The sequence below is a fragment of the Rhopalosiphum maidis genome, chromosome 1 (assembly GCF_003676215.2).
Source record: "Rhopalosiphum maidis isolate BTI-1 chromosome 1, ASM367621v3, whole genome shotgun sequence".
Classification (NCBI taxonomy): Eukaryota; Metazoa; Arthropoda; class Insecta; order Hemiptera; family Aphididae; genus Rhopalosiphum; species Rhopalosiphum maidis.
Window position 1 is genome coordinate 29,784,481 of NC_040877.1, and position 20,838 is coordinate 29,805,318.

Consider the following 20,838-nt stretch of genomic DNA (forward strand, 5'->3'; position numbering starts at 1 on the left):
TTGTTCATTTAATTAATGAACTATCATAGATTATATACAATATTTTTCAAATTTATTATATAGTATACAGATCATAATATTGTATAAGATAAAATATTCTTAATAACACCATCGCAGTTAGAAAAATATACTTTAAACACACCAACACAACGTTATTCAAATATTACGATTGCTATAATATGAAATCATTTACAATCAATTTTTATCTGACGTTCCTAATCGTCCTCGTTAAAACAAAATAATAACAAACACATTGTTGTTTTAAATATTCAGCATTGAATTTAGCATATTATATTCCAATTTATCTTATTTTATTAATTTTCCATTGTATCTAAAATGTTAATCGACAACGCTTATATTTTTAATATAGTTTCCAAATATATTTATTAAAGTTAAGTGTTTGTGTATAGCTTCAATGAATTTAAGCAATTAATGATATTGAACGGATATTATTTTCTAATTAACATTTTTTTTTAATTTATACTTTATAGTAAATACTTGCCCTTAGTTCACATACATAGAATATATTATTTTATGCAGCCGAGTTATGGAATAGTTAAAAATTAAAAAAACGGGATGCACTGATATATTCCACTCTCCTCTTGTCCGACGACGATACTCTTCAGTTCATGCTCCTAAATCAGGTATAATATATTGAAATATAAAAATAAGTAGTGAATGAGGTACCTCTCCTCGAATTGGCTTTACAGTAGCTACTAGTACTACTACTCCTCTCTTATTTAAATTATTTTTCAATTTCATAGATTATAACTTATACAATTTTTATAATAACCCACACATTTCACTCCATTTCAGAGTATATAATACTTTATAAAATCAATTTTGTTAAAACTAATTATGTTTTTTTTTTGATCATTTTGAAAAATACTCAGAATTTTTTATTTTTTGTCTCCCCTAAATCGAAGCGTTTTAAATTCCAAAAATTATCGAAATTTATAATAATAATACATTCACATAATTCGAAATAGGCATAGATTTTTTTATTTTTATTATTATAATAATATAATGATAATTAAATAATACTAAACAATTATTCATTCATTGTATCTATTATAACATCAATACTATCAATTTGATTTCAAAATAAAATATTGTAGGTAAGTATCAAATATTCTGTTTTGCAGCTGTATACTATTGTACTACTAGCTAAATTACGAAATTATTTTAAGAAAAGTAAAATAAATTTAAAAGTACACAACACAATGTTACATTAGATTGTCATCTTCATCACCAAAGTTTTTGCTTTTCATTTCGATCAAAGTCTTTATGATCGTTGGCGTATCTGAAATAAATTAACAAATCATATTATTAATTTTGTGACATTTTATTGTTGTTTGTATTGTCAATATTATACAATTATATTTTAAAGAATACCGCCATTAAGTTTTTTTTTATTTTCAGAATATATAATAATTAAGAATACATATATTTCCTCCCAGAATAATTAATTTCGATTAATTAATATAATCTAGTAATAGCAACATTAACAATGTTGGCATTATAGTAGTTTTTAATTTTAAAAATTTTCACGTTGTCGTTGATTGTAAATTAACCACAAAAATTATTTGATTATACATTAATACACTATACCCGAATCTAAGTACGACGTATCATAATTTTCTGGTACCACGATTGATCGTCCTAACCTAGGACCAAACCAGAGAGCTGTGTTCCTCGAGTCACTCCTTCTGCCAATCCTGGGAAAAGGAATGAGTCCTTCTCTTTTGTGACTTCTCAGTTCTCGTTGAGTATCGTCTAAAAGATATGTAACAGTTAATGACTATCCAGAGAACTATACTAATATATAATAATTAATCGTGTCGAACGGAATTAATAACACGTACACAAATTGTCCATTTGTAAAGCAGAGTCGATCCCGGACCTCCCAACTCTGGGAAACGGTATCAATCCTGCAACAGATTCCCTTCTATCTCTGTTATTATCTCGCTTATACTCGTCACTGTATTCTGAACCTAAAATAATCAACGAAAAGTTTTAAAAATAATACATATTGTTTTGAAAAAACGTGACCTATATTATTAATAAAATTAAATGCTTATTTTAATAAAATGTAAATGTAATAAAAAAAGGAATAGTTTTCACTATAAAATGTACAAAATTCTACTTAATACGATTTTTGTATGACGACAATGATATTATAGTATCCGTACCTTTAAATAATATATGATCGTGTGCATATATATACTTATAAAATATTTAATATATTCATCAAGCAGTTATAAGTACGTTAAACCAGTTAAGAGTGTATAATAATATTAATAATGTTATACATCACACACGATAACTTTTAGTGTTAGAACAGTAAACAGTAAAAAGGGAAAACTAAAGAAAACGCGTGCCGGCCTGGGGTTCAAATTAAACAAAGGGACATGTACATAATATTGTACATTATTATGACTATCATCATTATATTATTACGAATATTATTATGCGTTCCGGTTGACAGTAAATATTCATGTCGAACGTTAATTTAATAATTTTAAAGCCTTTTTTTTATTTGCCTACTAATTTAGTTAGTTTCTTGGTTGGTGTGATTTTACGTGGTTATAATATTATTATATGTTTAATGAATACGTTTTTTTTAAAAATAATATCCTGGAAAATACGCAAACCATGAATTATAATCTACCGGCACTTGGCAGCATCGCATCAACATTTTAAACACGTAACGTATTATCACATAAAAATACGCGATGCACCAAATGCATATTATAAAAATACAAGGATTAGAATTTAAAGTGGAAGTGTCCTCTGTCACTTTTATTTTGCAGGACACTGCGTGTAAAATGCGTCCACTGAATATTTTTTTCTCCGACAAACGTCTCATTTTTAAGAATTTCAATTTAATATATAAACATCGAATTTCGAATGAGTAGTAGTAAAAACCTACTATTTACTAAAATTATATTATACAGACATACAGTAGTATATATAACTATACTATTCTCCTCAAACTTCACTACTTGCTACAGTAGCGAGAACAGAATTATTACCATTCCGGGATAGGTTTCCCCACTGGGTCATATTATAATTTCGGTGGATAGATTCGAAAGTATAATAATTTATAGTACTTATTTGAGTACGGCATTTATATTTTTGTGTAATAAATCAATAACTACGAAATTAATTTTTATAAAAACTTTAGGTTTTTGTTTATTAAGCTTCGATAATTTTGGTTAAATTTTGTTGACTTGTAAACCATATATTATATATATAATTTATGAATATATATTATTTAGAATACTGATTGATATTTAAAATATGTAAGATGGCTAACAATATTGTTAATGAGCCATGATGGTTATAGATATTAATATTATCTATATCATATACTATTACTTTTTATGTGTTTTAGTCTAGTAACAATCTTAAACTCAAATAATTGTGTATAGGATGATTAGGACGCCAAACTATCATACTTTTTCACTATTGTGAGTGATTCACTCAATAATATACAAGCATTTGTATAATAATATATTTAGGTACATAAATATGCTTTGTTAAAATAAACCTCTGTTTTAATTAATTGTAATATAATTATTATGCGTTTTACGGGCATATAAAGTTATTGTTTTAATATTTAATATTACTCGCATATAAACACTAGATACACTGCTGTCGATTAATATGAATTGCAATCATAATATTGCTGGGAATAGTAGCATACGATAAATTAATTAATGTAGATAATATAACTTATTACATTGTTTATCAAGCCATTAGATATAAACCAGGCCTAATTATGTTAGAATGGATGAAATTTTGCAATTTTTTCTCTATTTTAACGAGATGGAAAAAAACACAAACACGTTGTGGATCTACATATTATAAACATGAATAAATTAATATTATTACAATTGGTCGTACGAGCTCTAAAAATAATAAATTAATAGTTCTATAACAATTTGTGTTTTTTGAACTCTGATCTTTTTTTTGTATATGTCTGGCATTGCTTTTTGAGCAGTAAAAATGATTTAATCCTTAATGTTGAGGGTGCAAGTTTCTAATAACAAATTGAATCTCAATATGGGTCAAAATACTTCCAGTACTTTTTATGGTAATCAAGAAAACCAAAAATAAAAACATTTGGGAAATAAGGGAAGTTTTACATCAAACCAATTTTGCTTTATTGTTGTTAATCAAAAATGAATATATAATATTTATATTATAATTTTATAGACATCATATTTTTCATGACATTTGTAACGAACAACTTTTTTAATTGTTAGGGGAACCACGAATGTATTGATTTTACGACAATAATGCTTTTTTGGTATTTGTAAACATATAAGTAGTTGAAAAAATTCTTCGATTTTAAATTTTTATTTAATAATTAGAAGTTATAAATTAAAAAAATTAAAAATTATTTTTAAACTTAAGATTTGAAAATTTAATGGGAAGTTCTTTATACGTTTTTAAGCCTTATTTTTAAGGAACGTTTGAATTTCAATCGTTTACGACAGTAAATTTTTGATATTTTGTGTTATATTTAAAAATAAAATAAAAATTACATTAGATACTTGACATTTTTACCAAATGTTTTACTATCATCATTTTCATCATATGATAAAATTTTCAAAAATTCCTAACTCTTTTTGAGTTATTTATAGGCAATTTTTCATTTTTAAAATTTTTTTTCTATAAATGTTAATATAAATTCTTAAGGAAAAATTCTTAAAAATGTAATACAAAAATCCATATGAGTTGCGCTTATATTTGTGTGAAAATATTAAAAATATTTTTGCACAATTTTTTTTCATATGTATTTTAAATTAAAATTTTAACGAAATTCGTAAAAAATTGAATATATAAGAACTACTTATTATAGTTAGAAATAAATCAAACTTTTTTTTATCTAAGTTTTGAAAATTTAACAATTTTTCATAAATAGTATATGCTGTTACCGTAAAGTATAAAAAAATTATAAAGGCAATTGTTTTTTATAGCAGTTCAAATTTGGATAAAATTATTTATTTAAACAACAAATAATAATTATTTGTAAATTATTCTGTTATAATTTAAAATCATTATTCATAGAAACTTAAAACTTTTACGTATATTATGAATTTAATTGTATTTTTACTATTACACGAATCAGTTCACACCACCATAGATTAAAGATAGTACACCACCGTTCTACGATTCATTAGTAACGACTTATAATATTTAAACAGCTATAATGCTATATAAATTAATAATTATTTGAATCACGAGTATATATTATATAAAAATATAAAAATATAACACCATCAATCATTATGCTATTATTATTAAAGCCTAAATAATATTAAAATACAATATTTTCAATTACTTAAGATTTGTTATACAATTTAAGTGTTCTGTAGCGATAAAAATGTTTGTTTTTAAATGAGAATTACCTTTTTTATTTTAAACATTTAACAAATTATTATCATTTTTTTGATATTTTGATATAATATCTAAGTTGAATAACGTATAAAAATATCAAATAATATAAATAATATAAAATAGCAGATTGGCTATCTCCGTCGCTCAGAATCATTTCTATCATTAAAATCAAAGCACACTATATCGGTTACATGTTGATGATCGATGAAAACTGATACGTTAGAATTTGACTAATACAAAAACGATACGGTTAATTTATAAATAAATATTCTTAGTATATATTAAATGTCCACACCGTAACTTTTTGTTATCTGTCAATCAGGTTCCAACTTCCAATGCGACATCCTACGTTAAGAACGGATATCGTGTCTTGACGCTTTCTCCACTGAAACGCATTGTATTTAATGATATTATCCAGACTTTCAGTTGAAAACGGAACTGTCCTGTCTACCAAAAATCGGTTAAAAGCGTACTTATCATTTTCATAGTCCGAATAAATTTATGATATGGAAACACGTGACCTATTCTCAATGACAAGGAGGAACAATCGACACAGAACGACTTTCCCGGTTTTATACACAAAATATGGGTAACCGTGTTTTTTGGTAAGGTTAACACGAAAAAATGTGGTGGCCCATTTTGTAAGTACCTAGCTAGGTCACCGATATAAATGCGAAATCAAAACAGCTAAAAGTAATTAAACAACAACTATAAAACACAGAATTTAATAGACGTTTAAAACGGGTATACCATTTATTATTACCTATACAACACAATACCAGAATACCTTATATGGTAGAGCTGAAGAAGGTGTTTTTGAGAAGACTGCCTAGGCCCCCAAGCTCTAAAGTTTAAATAATTTTTGGATGCGTGATAAATTACAAAAATATAGAATAAAATTTAATTTTTTTTTTGCTTTTGTCTTATCTCAAACTTAAATATTATTCGGCACCGCCACTCAGTGGCGTCAGAAGTTATTATTCTTATTAAATATCAAATTTATTCAGATAATGTAGTCAGGTAGTCTTATATAACGATTTCTTACTAAATCCAGCACCCATAAACCCAGCCACCCGGTACCCACCCTTTATAAATGATCGGGCAACTGTCCTTCAAAATCACGGTCAACACACCACTTCCGCCACAACAATATACTATTGTTAAATATATATGATGAAATATTTATTAATTTTTACAATATAGATTATTCAAGTATATGATATTACAATAGATATAACACATTCCAATATCTTTTACGATTATGTTTACTTTTTGGAAATATTCTATGTCTTTTGATGACTTTTCAAAAAAGAATAATCGAACAGCACTTAAATATAATACTTTTTTAAACAATAGGTATGCATTTTCAGCGTTGGGTTACTAGAGTAATGTAATATAAATATTATATCGTTGGCGTTTTTCACTATAGCGTAAATGTGTACATTACGTAATAAGAAATTTTACCCGTTTTGAACACGTTTCGCTATTTTATTCTAAGTTTTTGTTTTGTCGTCGCTGTTTTTAACTTTGCTATTTTGATTTTGGACTTTGACGACAAAATTAGGTACTATTGGGTTGACAATTTTTATATACAATTTTATAAGTTCACATATATTATATTATATAAACATTTTTTTACTATATATAGTATTACGTATACCTATTATGTATACAACAAATTAATAATAATGATTATAAATTATTATTAGTGAAACATTAATTATCTAGTAGGTATCCCAAGCTTTAACACAACTATAGATAGGTACAACCCCATCAAATTATATAATATCCTATCCTAAAATACACGAGCATCGATAGTATATACTATGTAAATAGGTATTATATTATGCTAACGTTTTGTTTTTACATAAATATATATAATGCAATGAATAAACAAAATAATAATCAACCACGCGGTTTATAATAATATCAAGAAACTAATGAAAACTGATTCAATTGAAACTATGTTGTAGTTCGTAAAATATAATACACATCAATTTTAATTAAAAAAAATAATTAATATATACTTTTTATATTGTAATTGTATTAATTTATTGTATTATTGATTTTTAGTAAAAAATCATGATTGTAAATTGTAATCACAATAAAATTTCTGGGGTTCCTCGTTTCTATGAAATCCCTTGCAATTCCTCAATTACGCCGCTGTTATAGTACACAAATTATGATGTGCATATGTTACTGTTAGATTATGAAATCCGTTGTTTTATAATTTATCGATCAATTTTAGTTAAAAGTTTTTACATTCAAATTTAATTAATATTATGTATCTAAAAATTGTATAGAAACTATAGTTATTTCTGATAATAAGTTTATATCCCCAAGGTTTAAACATTTAAAAATGTCAGTATAAATATATTTTGGAAAAATAAATGAAAATATAATCAACATAAAAATACCTGATATAATATAATTTATTGAAAATATTTTATAATATAAGTTAAATTATTAATTGCCTACATATTAAACGTGGGATAGATGAATACCTACTATTTATTATTACTAGATTGATTTAGCAGGTAGCCGGTAGGTAATATTTTGAATTATTTTTTAATACACCATTCATAAGTATTATAATTTTGTGTATGCGAATAGAGACGAGATGTTCATAGGCTAGTTATGATATAGGCGCGTATCGATAAACAAGCGTTGAAGTAAATTATTTTATTTTTGTTAAATAAAATAATCAATTTAATTGTCTTATCTTTTATTAGTTTTATCGACAACGTACGCGACACTAACTAGTTCACACGCCGCAGACATTTCATTTTATCCTAACTACTTCGAATGTACGCAATATAACTGAATAATCACAGGAAATTTATGAAATATTTAGTTAAATTATATGGGTTATCGTTTTTATTTGGTTATTGTTTAAAGTACCTTATAGATATTTCTTGAAAGGTAACACAATTTTATATTTTAAGGACAACACGTAGTACAGTCTTTCGATTTTGATGTGACAATATAATATTATTGACAAGGTTTGCATAAGAACTTAACGTAATTCCTACCATTTTTTTTCGACATGAAAAACATAAAAAAAGGCTTGCTACGCATACAAAATTAATATATGTATAGAAAGGTTGGAAACGTTTATCTATATAATAATATTATATCGTTATAATATATTATAAATAAACGTAGTGGCGTAGTGTGTATACTGCAACAAAAACAATAATAATAATAACAATGTTTAATACGTTTCTAACCGTTTTCATATATTGTATAATAGTCTACATCAGACACCACCTGAAACTATATTTAATAACGGAAATTTTTTCGAACTATATAATTATTTTATAAATAAAATTATCAATAAACTATGTTATTATGCGACTTTAAGTCGTTTACCCATTCATATTATCAATATACATATATATATATATATATATTACATAACGATTATTAATATTCATATTGATCTGTTGTGAATATACTTAATATAAAACAATGTTTTCAAAGGTAAACACTGTTTAATCATCTCAGAAAGTATTATCTACTTAACGTTTCTTAAAATACGGTTTTTTTTTACATTATTATTGAAGTAATTTATAACACAATGTTTTTACTTTTTTGAATGAAAGCATAGATTTTTAATTTGCTATTCTAAAGCGGAATACTTTTCACAGAAAGTCAAGTTATAAAAATTGAATTTAAGAAAAGAGTTGGGTAAATGGATAATTTTTTATAAGTATCTTTATATTCTTGATTAGGAGAGTAGAGAGGCACAGGATGGTAGCGCAATGTAGGTAAGGAAACATAGGAGACATAATGAGTATACGAAGTAAAATGAGGTATCTGAATACCTCTATAGTGAATGATTATAATTTTTACAAAAGGTCATTAGAATACTTTATCGTAGAAATTAGAAGATATTTTTTATAAGAAATCAGTGATATATGTATTAGTGACATTATTTGAAATGATATAATATCAGTGTTTTTCTATTTATCTCTTTCCATGAGCTATTAATGAATATATCAATAATACTATTTTCATTATTTTAAATTTTTTTATTATAGTATAATTGTTTAGTTAAATAAATGTTTAGGTGGTGTCATAAATAATCATAAAAAAGTATGGTTAGTATAGAAAACGTGTTTGGAATATGTGTGTCTCATTTGAGTAAGATGGAACAAATTATCAATTTTGTTTGTATTATAATAATACAATTTAAATTTTCTAAAGTAAAAAAAATTGAGAGCTGTAACTTATATTGTATATCTAAGTATAAAGAGATTTTAAGAAATTTAACATAATACAACGAGTTAAATATTATAGATGCCCAGTCTTTCCCTAGGCGTCTACTTAAAAATTATGATTTACAATACTACTTAGTCAAAATTCGATTTATATATTGGTATTAGCATAAAAAAATACACTGCGTTTATAAATATGAAATACGAAATTAAAAATGTATGATGACATTCAATAAATAAATAAAAACTTAAAAATAATAAAAAAAAAATTTAAGAAAATATTTTTTTACACAGATTATTTTTGAGATAATGAGTGTTTACCTTTAAAAGAACCACGCCCTGTACACACGAGTATACTACGTTTTATACGAAAATATCGAGTTTTGATGGGTAAAATAACATGTGTATAATAAATAAGTGTTTGTTGGGAGTTTAAATTCTAAACACGTCACCATAAATCCAATGGATTGGATAAATGTAATATAAACCTACATACATAACCTCTACAATATTTGAAATTAGAAAACAATATTTATACCTGAAGGGCGATCGTTCAAAATAATAGACTACTATTTACACGTATATGACGTATCTCTGATGTACTGACGTGCATGTAGCCATATATGTGTGTGTATACCTTTTATTAACTTAAATAAAAATAACTATGTTATTATTATTATGTAAGGGATAATTAAATTAAAATTACAAAATCTATTTTATGATAATTTTATATTTAAACAGTCATATTAAATATATATTAATATACAAAGATGGTGATAGTATGGTGATGGAGAGTATAGAGGCTTGGGGTAAAAATAATTACTCCCATCTCAAATAATTGCTTAGTGTCTCAAACTAAAATTAATAACATTAACCAGTTATCGAATATTTCATAAAGTTAGTTATTTTTTATGTAGCTTGTATTATTTGTAATAATGCAACATTTTGTTATCAATTTATCAGTATAATTTATAAATTTGATTCTATTTGGTCTAATGTTTGAATCGATATTTTAGTGTACTATTATCATCTGTATTTTCTGGAAATAAATACTGTTAAAAAGTAAATAAAGCTGGTTTGATATTTTAATAACAATTAATTATGTATTGTCCAAGCCGTAAACACGTTAAAAATATTATAAATTTTCCTTTTTTTTTAATTTTACAAATTATTTTTTTGATTAATAACAAGATTACAAGAGTTTTCTGATCGCTTACATATCGCATTTTTAACACTATACAATCTTGCTCTATTAAGTTCATAATATAAGGAATAAGAAACAATTGTTTAATATTTTAAAATATAAAAAAAAAAATAACAATGACAATTAATTGTCTACGTCCATACTTTGGCCATCGAGAACATGTCATGACCGATGGAAATTGATTCTTCTGCGCATCCTCTTATAACACCCTACCATAGTTGAACTGGTCTTCATTGCATGGCGTCGCATGGGTAATAGGGTAATAGAGCTGTGCAGAATTGCCAATTAGCATATTTTATTGTTGAACAAAGTATGGTATGTATAAACGTTAAGTTCACAATATTCGCATTGTTCTAAAACTACAAACATCTTTTGAATATATATTTTTTATATTGTATTTAATAGCAATATAATTGTATATGGAAACTATGTATAGGTATTAAACTCTTTATAAGCTCTGATAATTACGTTAAAATATTATAGTTACTAGTTATGTAATTGATGTATTTATCATCAGATTGAAATATGCATAATCAATAAAATTTTACAATTTTTCTATTATAGAATTAAGTGTTTAGTTGTTTTAAACTGTTAATTATGAGATGTAGGTATGTATTATTGTTTATTGCACAAAGGTATAGTATTTATGATAGAGGAAACAAAAATATTTGATGGGAGTCTGGTTAAGTATCTATACTTGTAAATTTATTCGCCTGTTAAAATGTAAAAAATTAAGCACCTCTAAAATGTCGTTTCTAATTCCGCCAACGTGTACTACTATATTATTACTCGAACTACTGGACAATAACTATAATATAATTGATGGATATTACGTTAATATAATCAAAATATAAATAATGTTTTGTTTTTGTAATAAAATCCTGATCTTTTTCGTCTGCATAACGTGATATTGTATGAATTAAGTCTACGCATGGATATAAAATAAAACTGAATACCTATACTTATTGTCATTCTCCTAAAAATGTCGACAAACGTTTGTCATAATATTTTACTCTGGGTCGTATAAAAAGGTAATACGTATTTGTTTCATTTCTCTAACCGTCTATTCCATCACGCGCAACGTGATATAGAAAAAATGCATTCGCATTAAATTACTTAAGAATAACCTTATAGTAAAAACACTTATTACAAAAATTGTAGAGAATAACATTTTTAAGAGTATATCGTTTCTAATTTTTTTTTCTTTCAGGTATAAAAAGCATATTAAATTGTTTTGTGAGAATATTTAAACAAATCCACATTTCGCATCCTCTAAAATATTTTTTTCTATAATTTTTATCATGGAAGATTTTACCTTATAAGATTAAAATTACTCAAAAAAATTAAAAAAAAAAAACCTTTTTGTGTGAATGTGTGGGGTTAGAGAGAAAGAAAATACATTTTGCGCTGACATGCTCATAAGGATAAATGCGCTTAAAGGCAATGATTTTATCTATCTGCAGCATCTTAATGTTTTATGGAGTCAAAGGAAAAATAGAATTACAGTAAAAGCATTTACATCGTTATTATTTAATAATATGTATCTATATACAAAAGTAATGATAAGTATGTATAAGGCGTCACTTAATCACGTTGATGTTAATCAACTCATTACTATTGAAGTTAACCTATTAATCGAAAAAATATATCATGTTTTTCTTTAGATAATACGTATATTAAAAAAAGTTATCACCTTTACAAATTTGGCGTTATTGAAACAAATGCCTTTAAAAGTAACCAATAAAAAAAATAACAGGCCTTGATGAAACCTACACTAATAATTTACTGTGAAAATTATTTAATATTTAATCGAACAACAAAACCAAAAAAAAAATCATTAATATATTATTATTACTTACGCGTATAATGATTAAAAAAAGTGTATTGTATAAGTGAGTGTATTTTCCGAATAAAAGCCCGAAAATTAAATATTGCTGCAACAATAGGAGTAGTGTTATATATTATATAGCTATACATATATATTTAAAAACACCCAAGTATATAGTACACAAACCTGTTTGTTTAAATTATTTAATGGTAACTTCCTGTTTCGGTTAATTTTAAAATTTTTACAAACATTTATTTCATATATTATACATGATGCGTTTTATTTGTTGATATAACTATACAATATTATATTTAATAAAAAAAATACATCAAATATATCTAATGTTTTTTAGAAAAAATATAATAATCGGGATTCGTGGATATACTTATTAGAAAACACATGAAACAGTTTCTAATTCGACAAAACATCTTCTAATTGTTAGTAAATTAATTTTAGTTTTTATGCGTCTATTATTATATAAGTAAAAATAAAATGTTATTTGATATTATCTATAAAAATCAACACGAACTGGATAAAAAAAATAATACTTTTTACGTTATAATTAAGTTTCTCATATTATTAAAATTAAGAAGTTAAGAATATTTTATTCTCATTTTAAATTTTTAAATAACCGAGTACTCAAAAATAATACACTTATACACATTGTTTTGTAGAAAATTTGATTTTCACAAAAACGTAAGATTTAAAATGTAATTATATTATCCGAAAATGATACTTATTTTACAAACTAGATGTATATCTTTTACTTCAACTTTAAAGTAATTTAAATTTACTTATTTATTTATATTTTGTAGGTAAATCACTTATTCATAAATGTGAAAAAACATGATGCTCAAATATTTTACATAGTATGCACATTACACAATAATGATAGTGTTTAAAAACATCTAAGTAAAAATATCCATATTTCATTTCAAATTTCCTGTCCTTAGTGTTATGGTAAAATTTAATTGCTTGTAAACGAACATTTTTACGTGAAAAACAATACTACCAAACTTTTAATAATTTGTGTAAATACTTTAAACGTATTTCGTACTTGAGTATAAAAATAAATTAATGTTTGACGTACCTATGACAAAATGTGTGTACTTAACATTGTAAAAATTAATACAAATTTGATATTTTATTTTCTACCATTGTTATAGTTTTTAAAGAAAACAAAATAATATTAGCCTACATCAACTACCTTAAGACATCTTTTAATAAGCCCAAAAGGACCAATCAGACAACTAAAAAACTATTGTAATTATATAATTATTAGTTAGTAGTTAATTAATTAGTATGCATAAAAATAACAATAACTATTTTGTAAACCTGTAAATTACCTAGTAAATTTGTAAAATTTATCACGTTTATTGAAATGATTTAAAAACTAATAATAATTTATCCATGTATTTAGTAAAAAAATTAGATTCCATAAAATGCATAATCTCTATATATTGATTATAAATAGTATGTAGTACCAGGTACCCACATTGTTTCCAGTTGTCACAATAGTATAATATGGAATGTATAAAATTAAATTAAATGCCTATCTGTAGATTATTTACCTACAGAAAAAAAATGTTACTGTTATAATAGATCTATCACATGATGGAGTTAAAAATTATGATTCACAATGCAATTATAATAGTTCAGGACAGTAATAATAATACAATACGTGTACTAATCGTTATCATAGCTATAGGTCACAAGTACAATAATGTACGTATAAAAAAATTATCTAATTTTGAATTTAATTTACGAATATCAGACGCAAAAATACATTGATAAATTATAATGATTTAACATTCATACAAAATATTAGACATGAAAGCATTTATGTAATAGTTGATTAGATTTTGATATTATTAATCATTTTAGTTGAATCAAAAAAAATCTTCATTATTAATTATTCGTTATTAGAAGATAAATCGTGTAGGTAAATGGTAAATGTGAATATAAATAAACGAAAAAACTTTCTTTAAGTCTACAGCTTAGCTAAAATTAATAACGATTCAATAATTAAATAATTAAGACTTAGTAAAAGAATTATTTCTGCAGTATATTGTGTTGAGTTAAATTTTATATAGTTTTCGATCTAAAATTAACTGCAGAAGTTTAAAAAATATTTTTGGTTACATGACTTGTTTTATAATTTAATATTTATAGGCTCTGTAACCAAACCAAGACAAAAAGTAGGTATGCATTGTCATTTTTATAATTTATATTCTAAGAACAAGACTAAGGTGAAGACATGAAGTAATATAATAAGTGTATAAAAGTGTTTGAGTTTTTAATAAAAGTAACATAAAATTATATAAGTCCCCACGTATCATATAAATATTAATAAAAATATATTAAAAAAATTAAATACACTTTATCATAATCCATAGTCATATCAAACCAATTTTAAGAGAAAAGAATATTATAATTTTGAATATAATATAGTTAACTATCCTTTTTTTTACATTTAACGTTACGATTCTATATTATGTTATCGTAGTGATATTGTTGAGTAATTATTTCTGCAAATTAATAACTTTATGTAATTTGTAAGGTTAAGCGCATATAATAGAAATATGATAGATCATAAAATTGAAATAAAACATTAAACATAAATATAACATTACAATTATAACTGGGTATAAAGTTAAAAATCACATTTCGTATTTGCTACAGGTGACAAAAAATAATAATATTACTGTTAGGTTAGGTTTATATATAATGACTAAATTACTGATGAGACTATTAATAAAATATCGGAATAATACGTTAATTATTCACATTATAATGGAAGTGTGACGGGAAATTAATAGATAATATAGTGTTAGATATACGTTTACTAATCTAAAATAGTTATGTATCTTTTTATTTAGAAATCTGTACTTCACAAATAAGTATATTGTACATAGCCGTTTAGTTATGTTAAATAAGTTAAAATTTTCACTAAAAAACATAAATGGTCTATGATATAAATGCTTTTGCGATAACACATAAAATCTCGTATACTTGATCAAATCAAGTGTGAGAAATTAATTTAAAGTAGGTAAATAGCTTTAGTATGTAGTTAGGTACTTATCTTCAATACGATAAAGAAGCAGTTTTTTTTTAGGCGAACTATATGAAAGTATTACGACGAAATTTAAAATAAAACCTATAAGTAAAATGATAAAAAATTGAAACTCTGAAAAAAGTCAAGGATTTTTTTAATGAAATATTATTCTTACTTTTCAATTACACTTTAGTTATGTATATATTGTGATACTAATTGATAGTGTATGTAAGTTTGTAGGTAAATAGGTACTTACCATGGCGCAGAGCGTGAGTGAAAAAGAACGTCAGTGTCAACAGCAACGCTGCAGTTATTTGTGTTTGTAAATTTTTCATCGCCTGGTAAATTATGTTGTTTTAACGGAAAAAAGAACGGATGAATATAAAATATGATTTTTATTTTTATGACTATCGTATCTGAACGGTTTTCGAACGACTTTGTACGAACACCTCACGCAAGCTCTTCTATCGTAGCGCTTTCGCTTGTTGTCAAAGACGGTGACAGCGCTGGCTGAATGAATGCGAGTGCCGAATCAACCGGTATGGGCTTTTATAAGGGATTCGGTGGGCGGTGCTCGCCAACTTGACGTAACAAATCAATTCGCCAATCCCTGGTTCGAGGCGGCACAGTTTTCCCGTGTTACTTTATTAATATCTCTTTTAAAGGTTCTAAAAAATAATATACGATTAAAAACAATAATTTCTGGTATACTATATATAATACTCAAGAGTATTATCTGGTTGCGCGATGTCACTTAACTGTAAACATTCATTTATATTTATATTTTCGAAATGTTTAGTTTATGAGTATGCGATATCTTATAGTTATATAATATGTGTATATGTATATACGTCATGTGACACGCACGATATTGTGTATGTATTTATTTATATATATATATATATATATATATATATATATATATTATATCTATATAAATATCATATTATTTTATAACATTGTGTTTGGTGCGAGTCCTAACTACGTTTATTTTCAACCCCACCTTTATTGAGTACCGCTTAAGTGTATATTAAATTGTATTATAACGTCGACTTTTGATTTTCAAATGCTGTAACTTGATATTTCCGTAGAGTAATACGGGAGACGCGCTAATATCGTAAATTCGTAACGTTTATTCACAGTTTTTAGAATTCCTTTAAAATACCACTTCCAAACTTTTAAATCCTTATATATAAATATATTATACAAACTATTTTCGAGAGTATAATGAAGGTATTCAACCTGCAGCGTTTGGTTAAAAACTATAAAGAATTAAATAATATAATATATATTAGCGTAACTAGAGGATCTAAAAGGGACGTAACCTCTAATAGACGTTTTTATCACTCTTCACCATTTAATAAGCCATAATTGCAAAAAATAAATAAATTAAGCTTTCTATATTTTTATAACATTGAATAATTATATTTTAACATAGGTATAGTATATAGCAATATTTTGCATGAAAATAGAGTGATTCACCAAGTATACTTTAATCATTTTTTTTTTTCATAGTACATTTATTCGAATTTGGATTTTCAGCAATTTAAGTATACAAAGACTATATTTTCAAATACTTAGATTTTTTATATCATATACTGGTATGCTGATGCATGGTTGTGACGAAACCAACTACCATTTTTTCAAAAATAAACCACTTTTTCATATAAATTTTAAGATTATGATATTTTAAAGACGTTGGTGTGTCTAAATTAAAACTTAAACGAGTAGTATTTGAGTTTTTCAAGTTTGTGTACCTAGAATAATAATGCCATAGTTATTTTAAAATGATATAGTAATTCATATTAATCTATTGACTCAATAAATAGATTAAATATTAAATAATCCATAATTTGTTTATAGAAATTTTATCATTACAGACCAACAGAGATAGTATTGCTAAATTTGTAATATAGATACACGTATAAAAATCTATATATTATGTCGTAATTTTTATTTTTTTTTATAACTTAGACAATCCGAAATATCTATTTGTACAAATTCGTTTTTTTATTTATTAAAATTATTAAGTAAGGAAATCCTCGGAATCAAAAAAAAAATTAAATAAAAATGTTATGATACACAGATAAAGTCTTCTGTCATTTGAAAAATTTGTAAATCTACTGTAAATAATAAATTTGTAAGTTTTTCTTGCGTGAAACCATTTTTCTACATAATTTTATTACTACGAAGCAATCATTGCGTTGATACTGACATAGGACACTTTTTAAAATTAGTGTTTAAATATAATATAATAAAAATATTATTTAAAATTAAACGTTTAAATTCTTATCAAAAATGCCTATATTAAACTCTTTCTATAACGAGTGCGTGGTGTCCTTGTAAGTATACTCAAAAATACAAAAGCCGAAATTTATAAAATTCATTATTACATGAAAAATGGGGTGAGCATGCTTGATGAATCACTCTGTTTTTAAAGCTTAATGATCATTTTGCAGGCTATTCCAGTTTCGCAAAAAACAATCATAGTGATAATATAATCAAAATAAATATAATAACTAATTTTTCTTGTACGAAGAGACTTAAACGTACATAAGGTTTATGAGGTTTATTAGGTTTTTATGTCATAATACGAAAATAGATTCAGTAATATAGCTACACTAAATACGGAAAGTGAATAAGATTAATGATTAACAATCATTAATATTATTTTTTAAGAGTTTTCACTTGTATAAAAAGGTGTCTACAATTATAAAATCTATTAAATGTGCTCACAGCTTACTTAAAAAAAATATATATATTTTTAGTATTAACCACATATAATGATTGTTATTTATTAGCTTATATTAAATTATTTACATTAGATTAATCTATATCTGAGTTGAATAGTCTTATTATAAAATAAAAATATATACTAATTACACATGATTTTTGAAAATTATGTTTTAAACGATAAATTGGGACCACCTTTAATTTTAAGGCCTAATCTAACTTAATCTGATATATTTACCGTACACATTTTTAAATCACCCTTACTACTATCCTGATATGTGTCGAGAAAAATAACTGTATAACCAACACTGTTTCATGATATTATAATCGAAATTCGAAATCAATATTTAAATTTAATCGAATCGCATTATGTATAGACTTTATATGAACTACATAGGTTTATATTTTATTATTATGTTGAGTCGACGGTTCAAGAAGTTAATGACTGAAGGAACCATCTATATAGAAAAAACCTAAAATATCTCAAATTAATATTTTTGTTAATTTAATTTGTTTATATATAAAAAAAAATCATTTGTCTGCTATATATATATATACTTATATTAAATTCAGTTCATTTTTAAATGAAAAGATAAAAGATTTTATTAAATAATATAATAAAATAATACGCTATTCGTTTATAGCATAATATAAAATAAGTAAATATTAGATACTAATTTTAATAAAAACTGAAACCTATAAAATTTGTTACCTGCGCTGTACAGCGTCCATCTATAAAATATGCATAGTATCTTTAACTATAAATTAAAATAAAAAAATACTTTTTCATTGGGCTCGGAAAATCAAAAATTCGATTGTTTCTATATGAGATTTAAATTTAGGAACATTATTATATTTATTTTTACTTCGTTCGAATTTCTTTTTCAATAATAACAATATGTCATACTATATAGTCAAATTTCATATTTGTCAAAATTCTATATTATTTAATTATTTTAATTTATCATATTTTCATAAATGCAGATAATCAGCAATTACACAGCATACTGCCGTAATGTAAGGTGTTCATATATTGTCATACAAGATGACTCAATACGCATGCTAAAATTAATATTTTCTTTTAATAATACAATTATTCAAATTCTGATTTCTGAATTTGTGTTAATACAATAAATACTGGATTCAATATCACATATATTTTATATTTTTGCGAAAATCCATTTTTAAGGACTATTATTCACAATATAGACATTTAATATAATTTAGCCATGAACTAGTTTTAATTTAGATACATCAACAAATTTAAAAAATTGATTTTCTTGACGATTTAAAGTATAAAAAGTTAGTTTTCATTAGAAAAAAAGAAAATATAATGCCACAATAAGATTAATGCCTTAACTGGAAATTAATTTCGGGGGGGGGGGGGGGGGTTGAACCCCCAATCCCCCAGGTACGGCCTTGAATAAGATGCTTCTAAAACGGTACAAAAAAATATTTATGATTGCATACGTACATGGCCCTTAAATACACCTACATTCAATAATTATAAAATTTGAAATTGAATTATTAATAGAAAAATGGGGAAAATATGGTTTGTTAAAGCACCTTGTTTATTATATACTGGTATTATACAAACATGTAAAGCAGTGAATTATATTTCCAAATTGTTCAAATGGTCCCCAAGTTAAGTCCAAGTTGGGTGCCACAGAACCTGTACCATCATTCTTGGCAATGATATCACTTTGAAAAGGTGGCCATTGATATAATTCGTAAATATATCAAATTGTTTCAAGACAATTGATTGCATTATGGTCGATTCTCGTACAAATGATTCGAAAATGCACCATTTTCCATTTTAAATATCTTGGACTGTATTATTAAGACGTTTTCAACACTGTATATCATACTAGATAATTTAAATTTGTTTTAAAAAAATAACACTCTTTTATATTTTTCCGGTTGTTCCAATATAACTAATAGGATATTACCCATCAATGAAAATAGTGTTTTTAGAAACTCAGTTAAAATATTGACGTAACGTGTAGGAGTTATTATATGTAGGTACCGCTACTCTAAACGATATGTGATTGGCTGATATAGCCGGGTTGATTCCAATATGTATAAACTTTCGTTTCGTAAAGTTTAGCGTGCAGTAGGCAGATTCAATGAGTTATGTAGGTGGGGTCGGTGGGACATATTGAAATGTTTTCTTATGTATAGCATCACTATTTACGATTAACATTTGTAAATTTAATTTTTAAACACGAACAATCAAATAAAACTATTACTAACAAAACTGCAGACACTATTCTACTATATTTATACCCAAAATAGGGTGGTGATCGAGATTTAAAAGCTTTGTATATTATGCTCGGATCATTAAAAAACAATTAAAAGTTGTACACTTTCACATTTTACAATAATACCA

At 24.9% G+C, this 20,838-nt stretch overlaps 1 protein-coding gene across 1 annotated transcript; it reads right to left on the reverse strand.

Moving 5' to 3' along the window:
• Positions 1–1,072: 1,072 nt before the first annotated feature.
• LOC113549572 (cardio acceleratory peptide 2b) lies at positions 1,073–16,221 on the reverse strand. Its single transcript, XM_026950937.1, has 4 exons — positions 15,973–16,221; positions 1,866–1,994; positions 1,612–1,776; positions 1,073–1,303 (listed from the first exon to the last, which is right to left on the reverse strand). Exons 1-4 carry the CDS (start codon positions 16,049–16,051, stop codon positions 1,227–1,229), a joined length of 450 nt encoding a protein of 149 aa, XP_026806738.1. The 5' UTR covers positions 16,052–16,221; the 3' UTR covers positions 1,073–1,226.
• Positions 16,222–20,838: the final 4,617 nt, after the last annotated feature.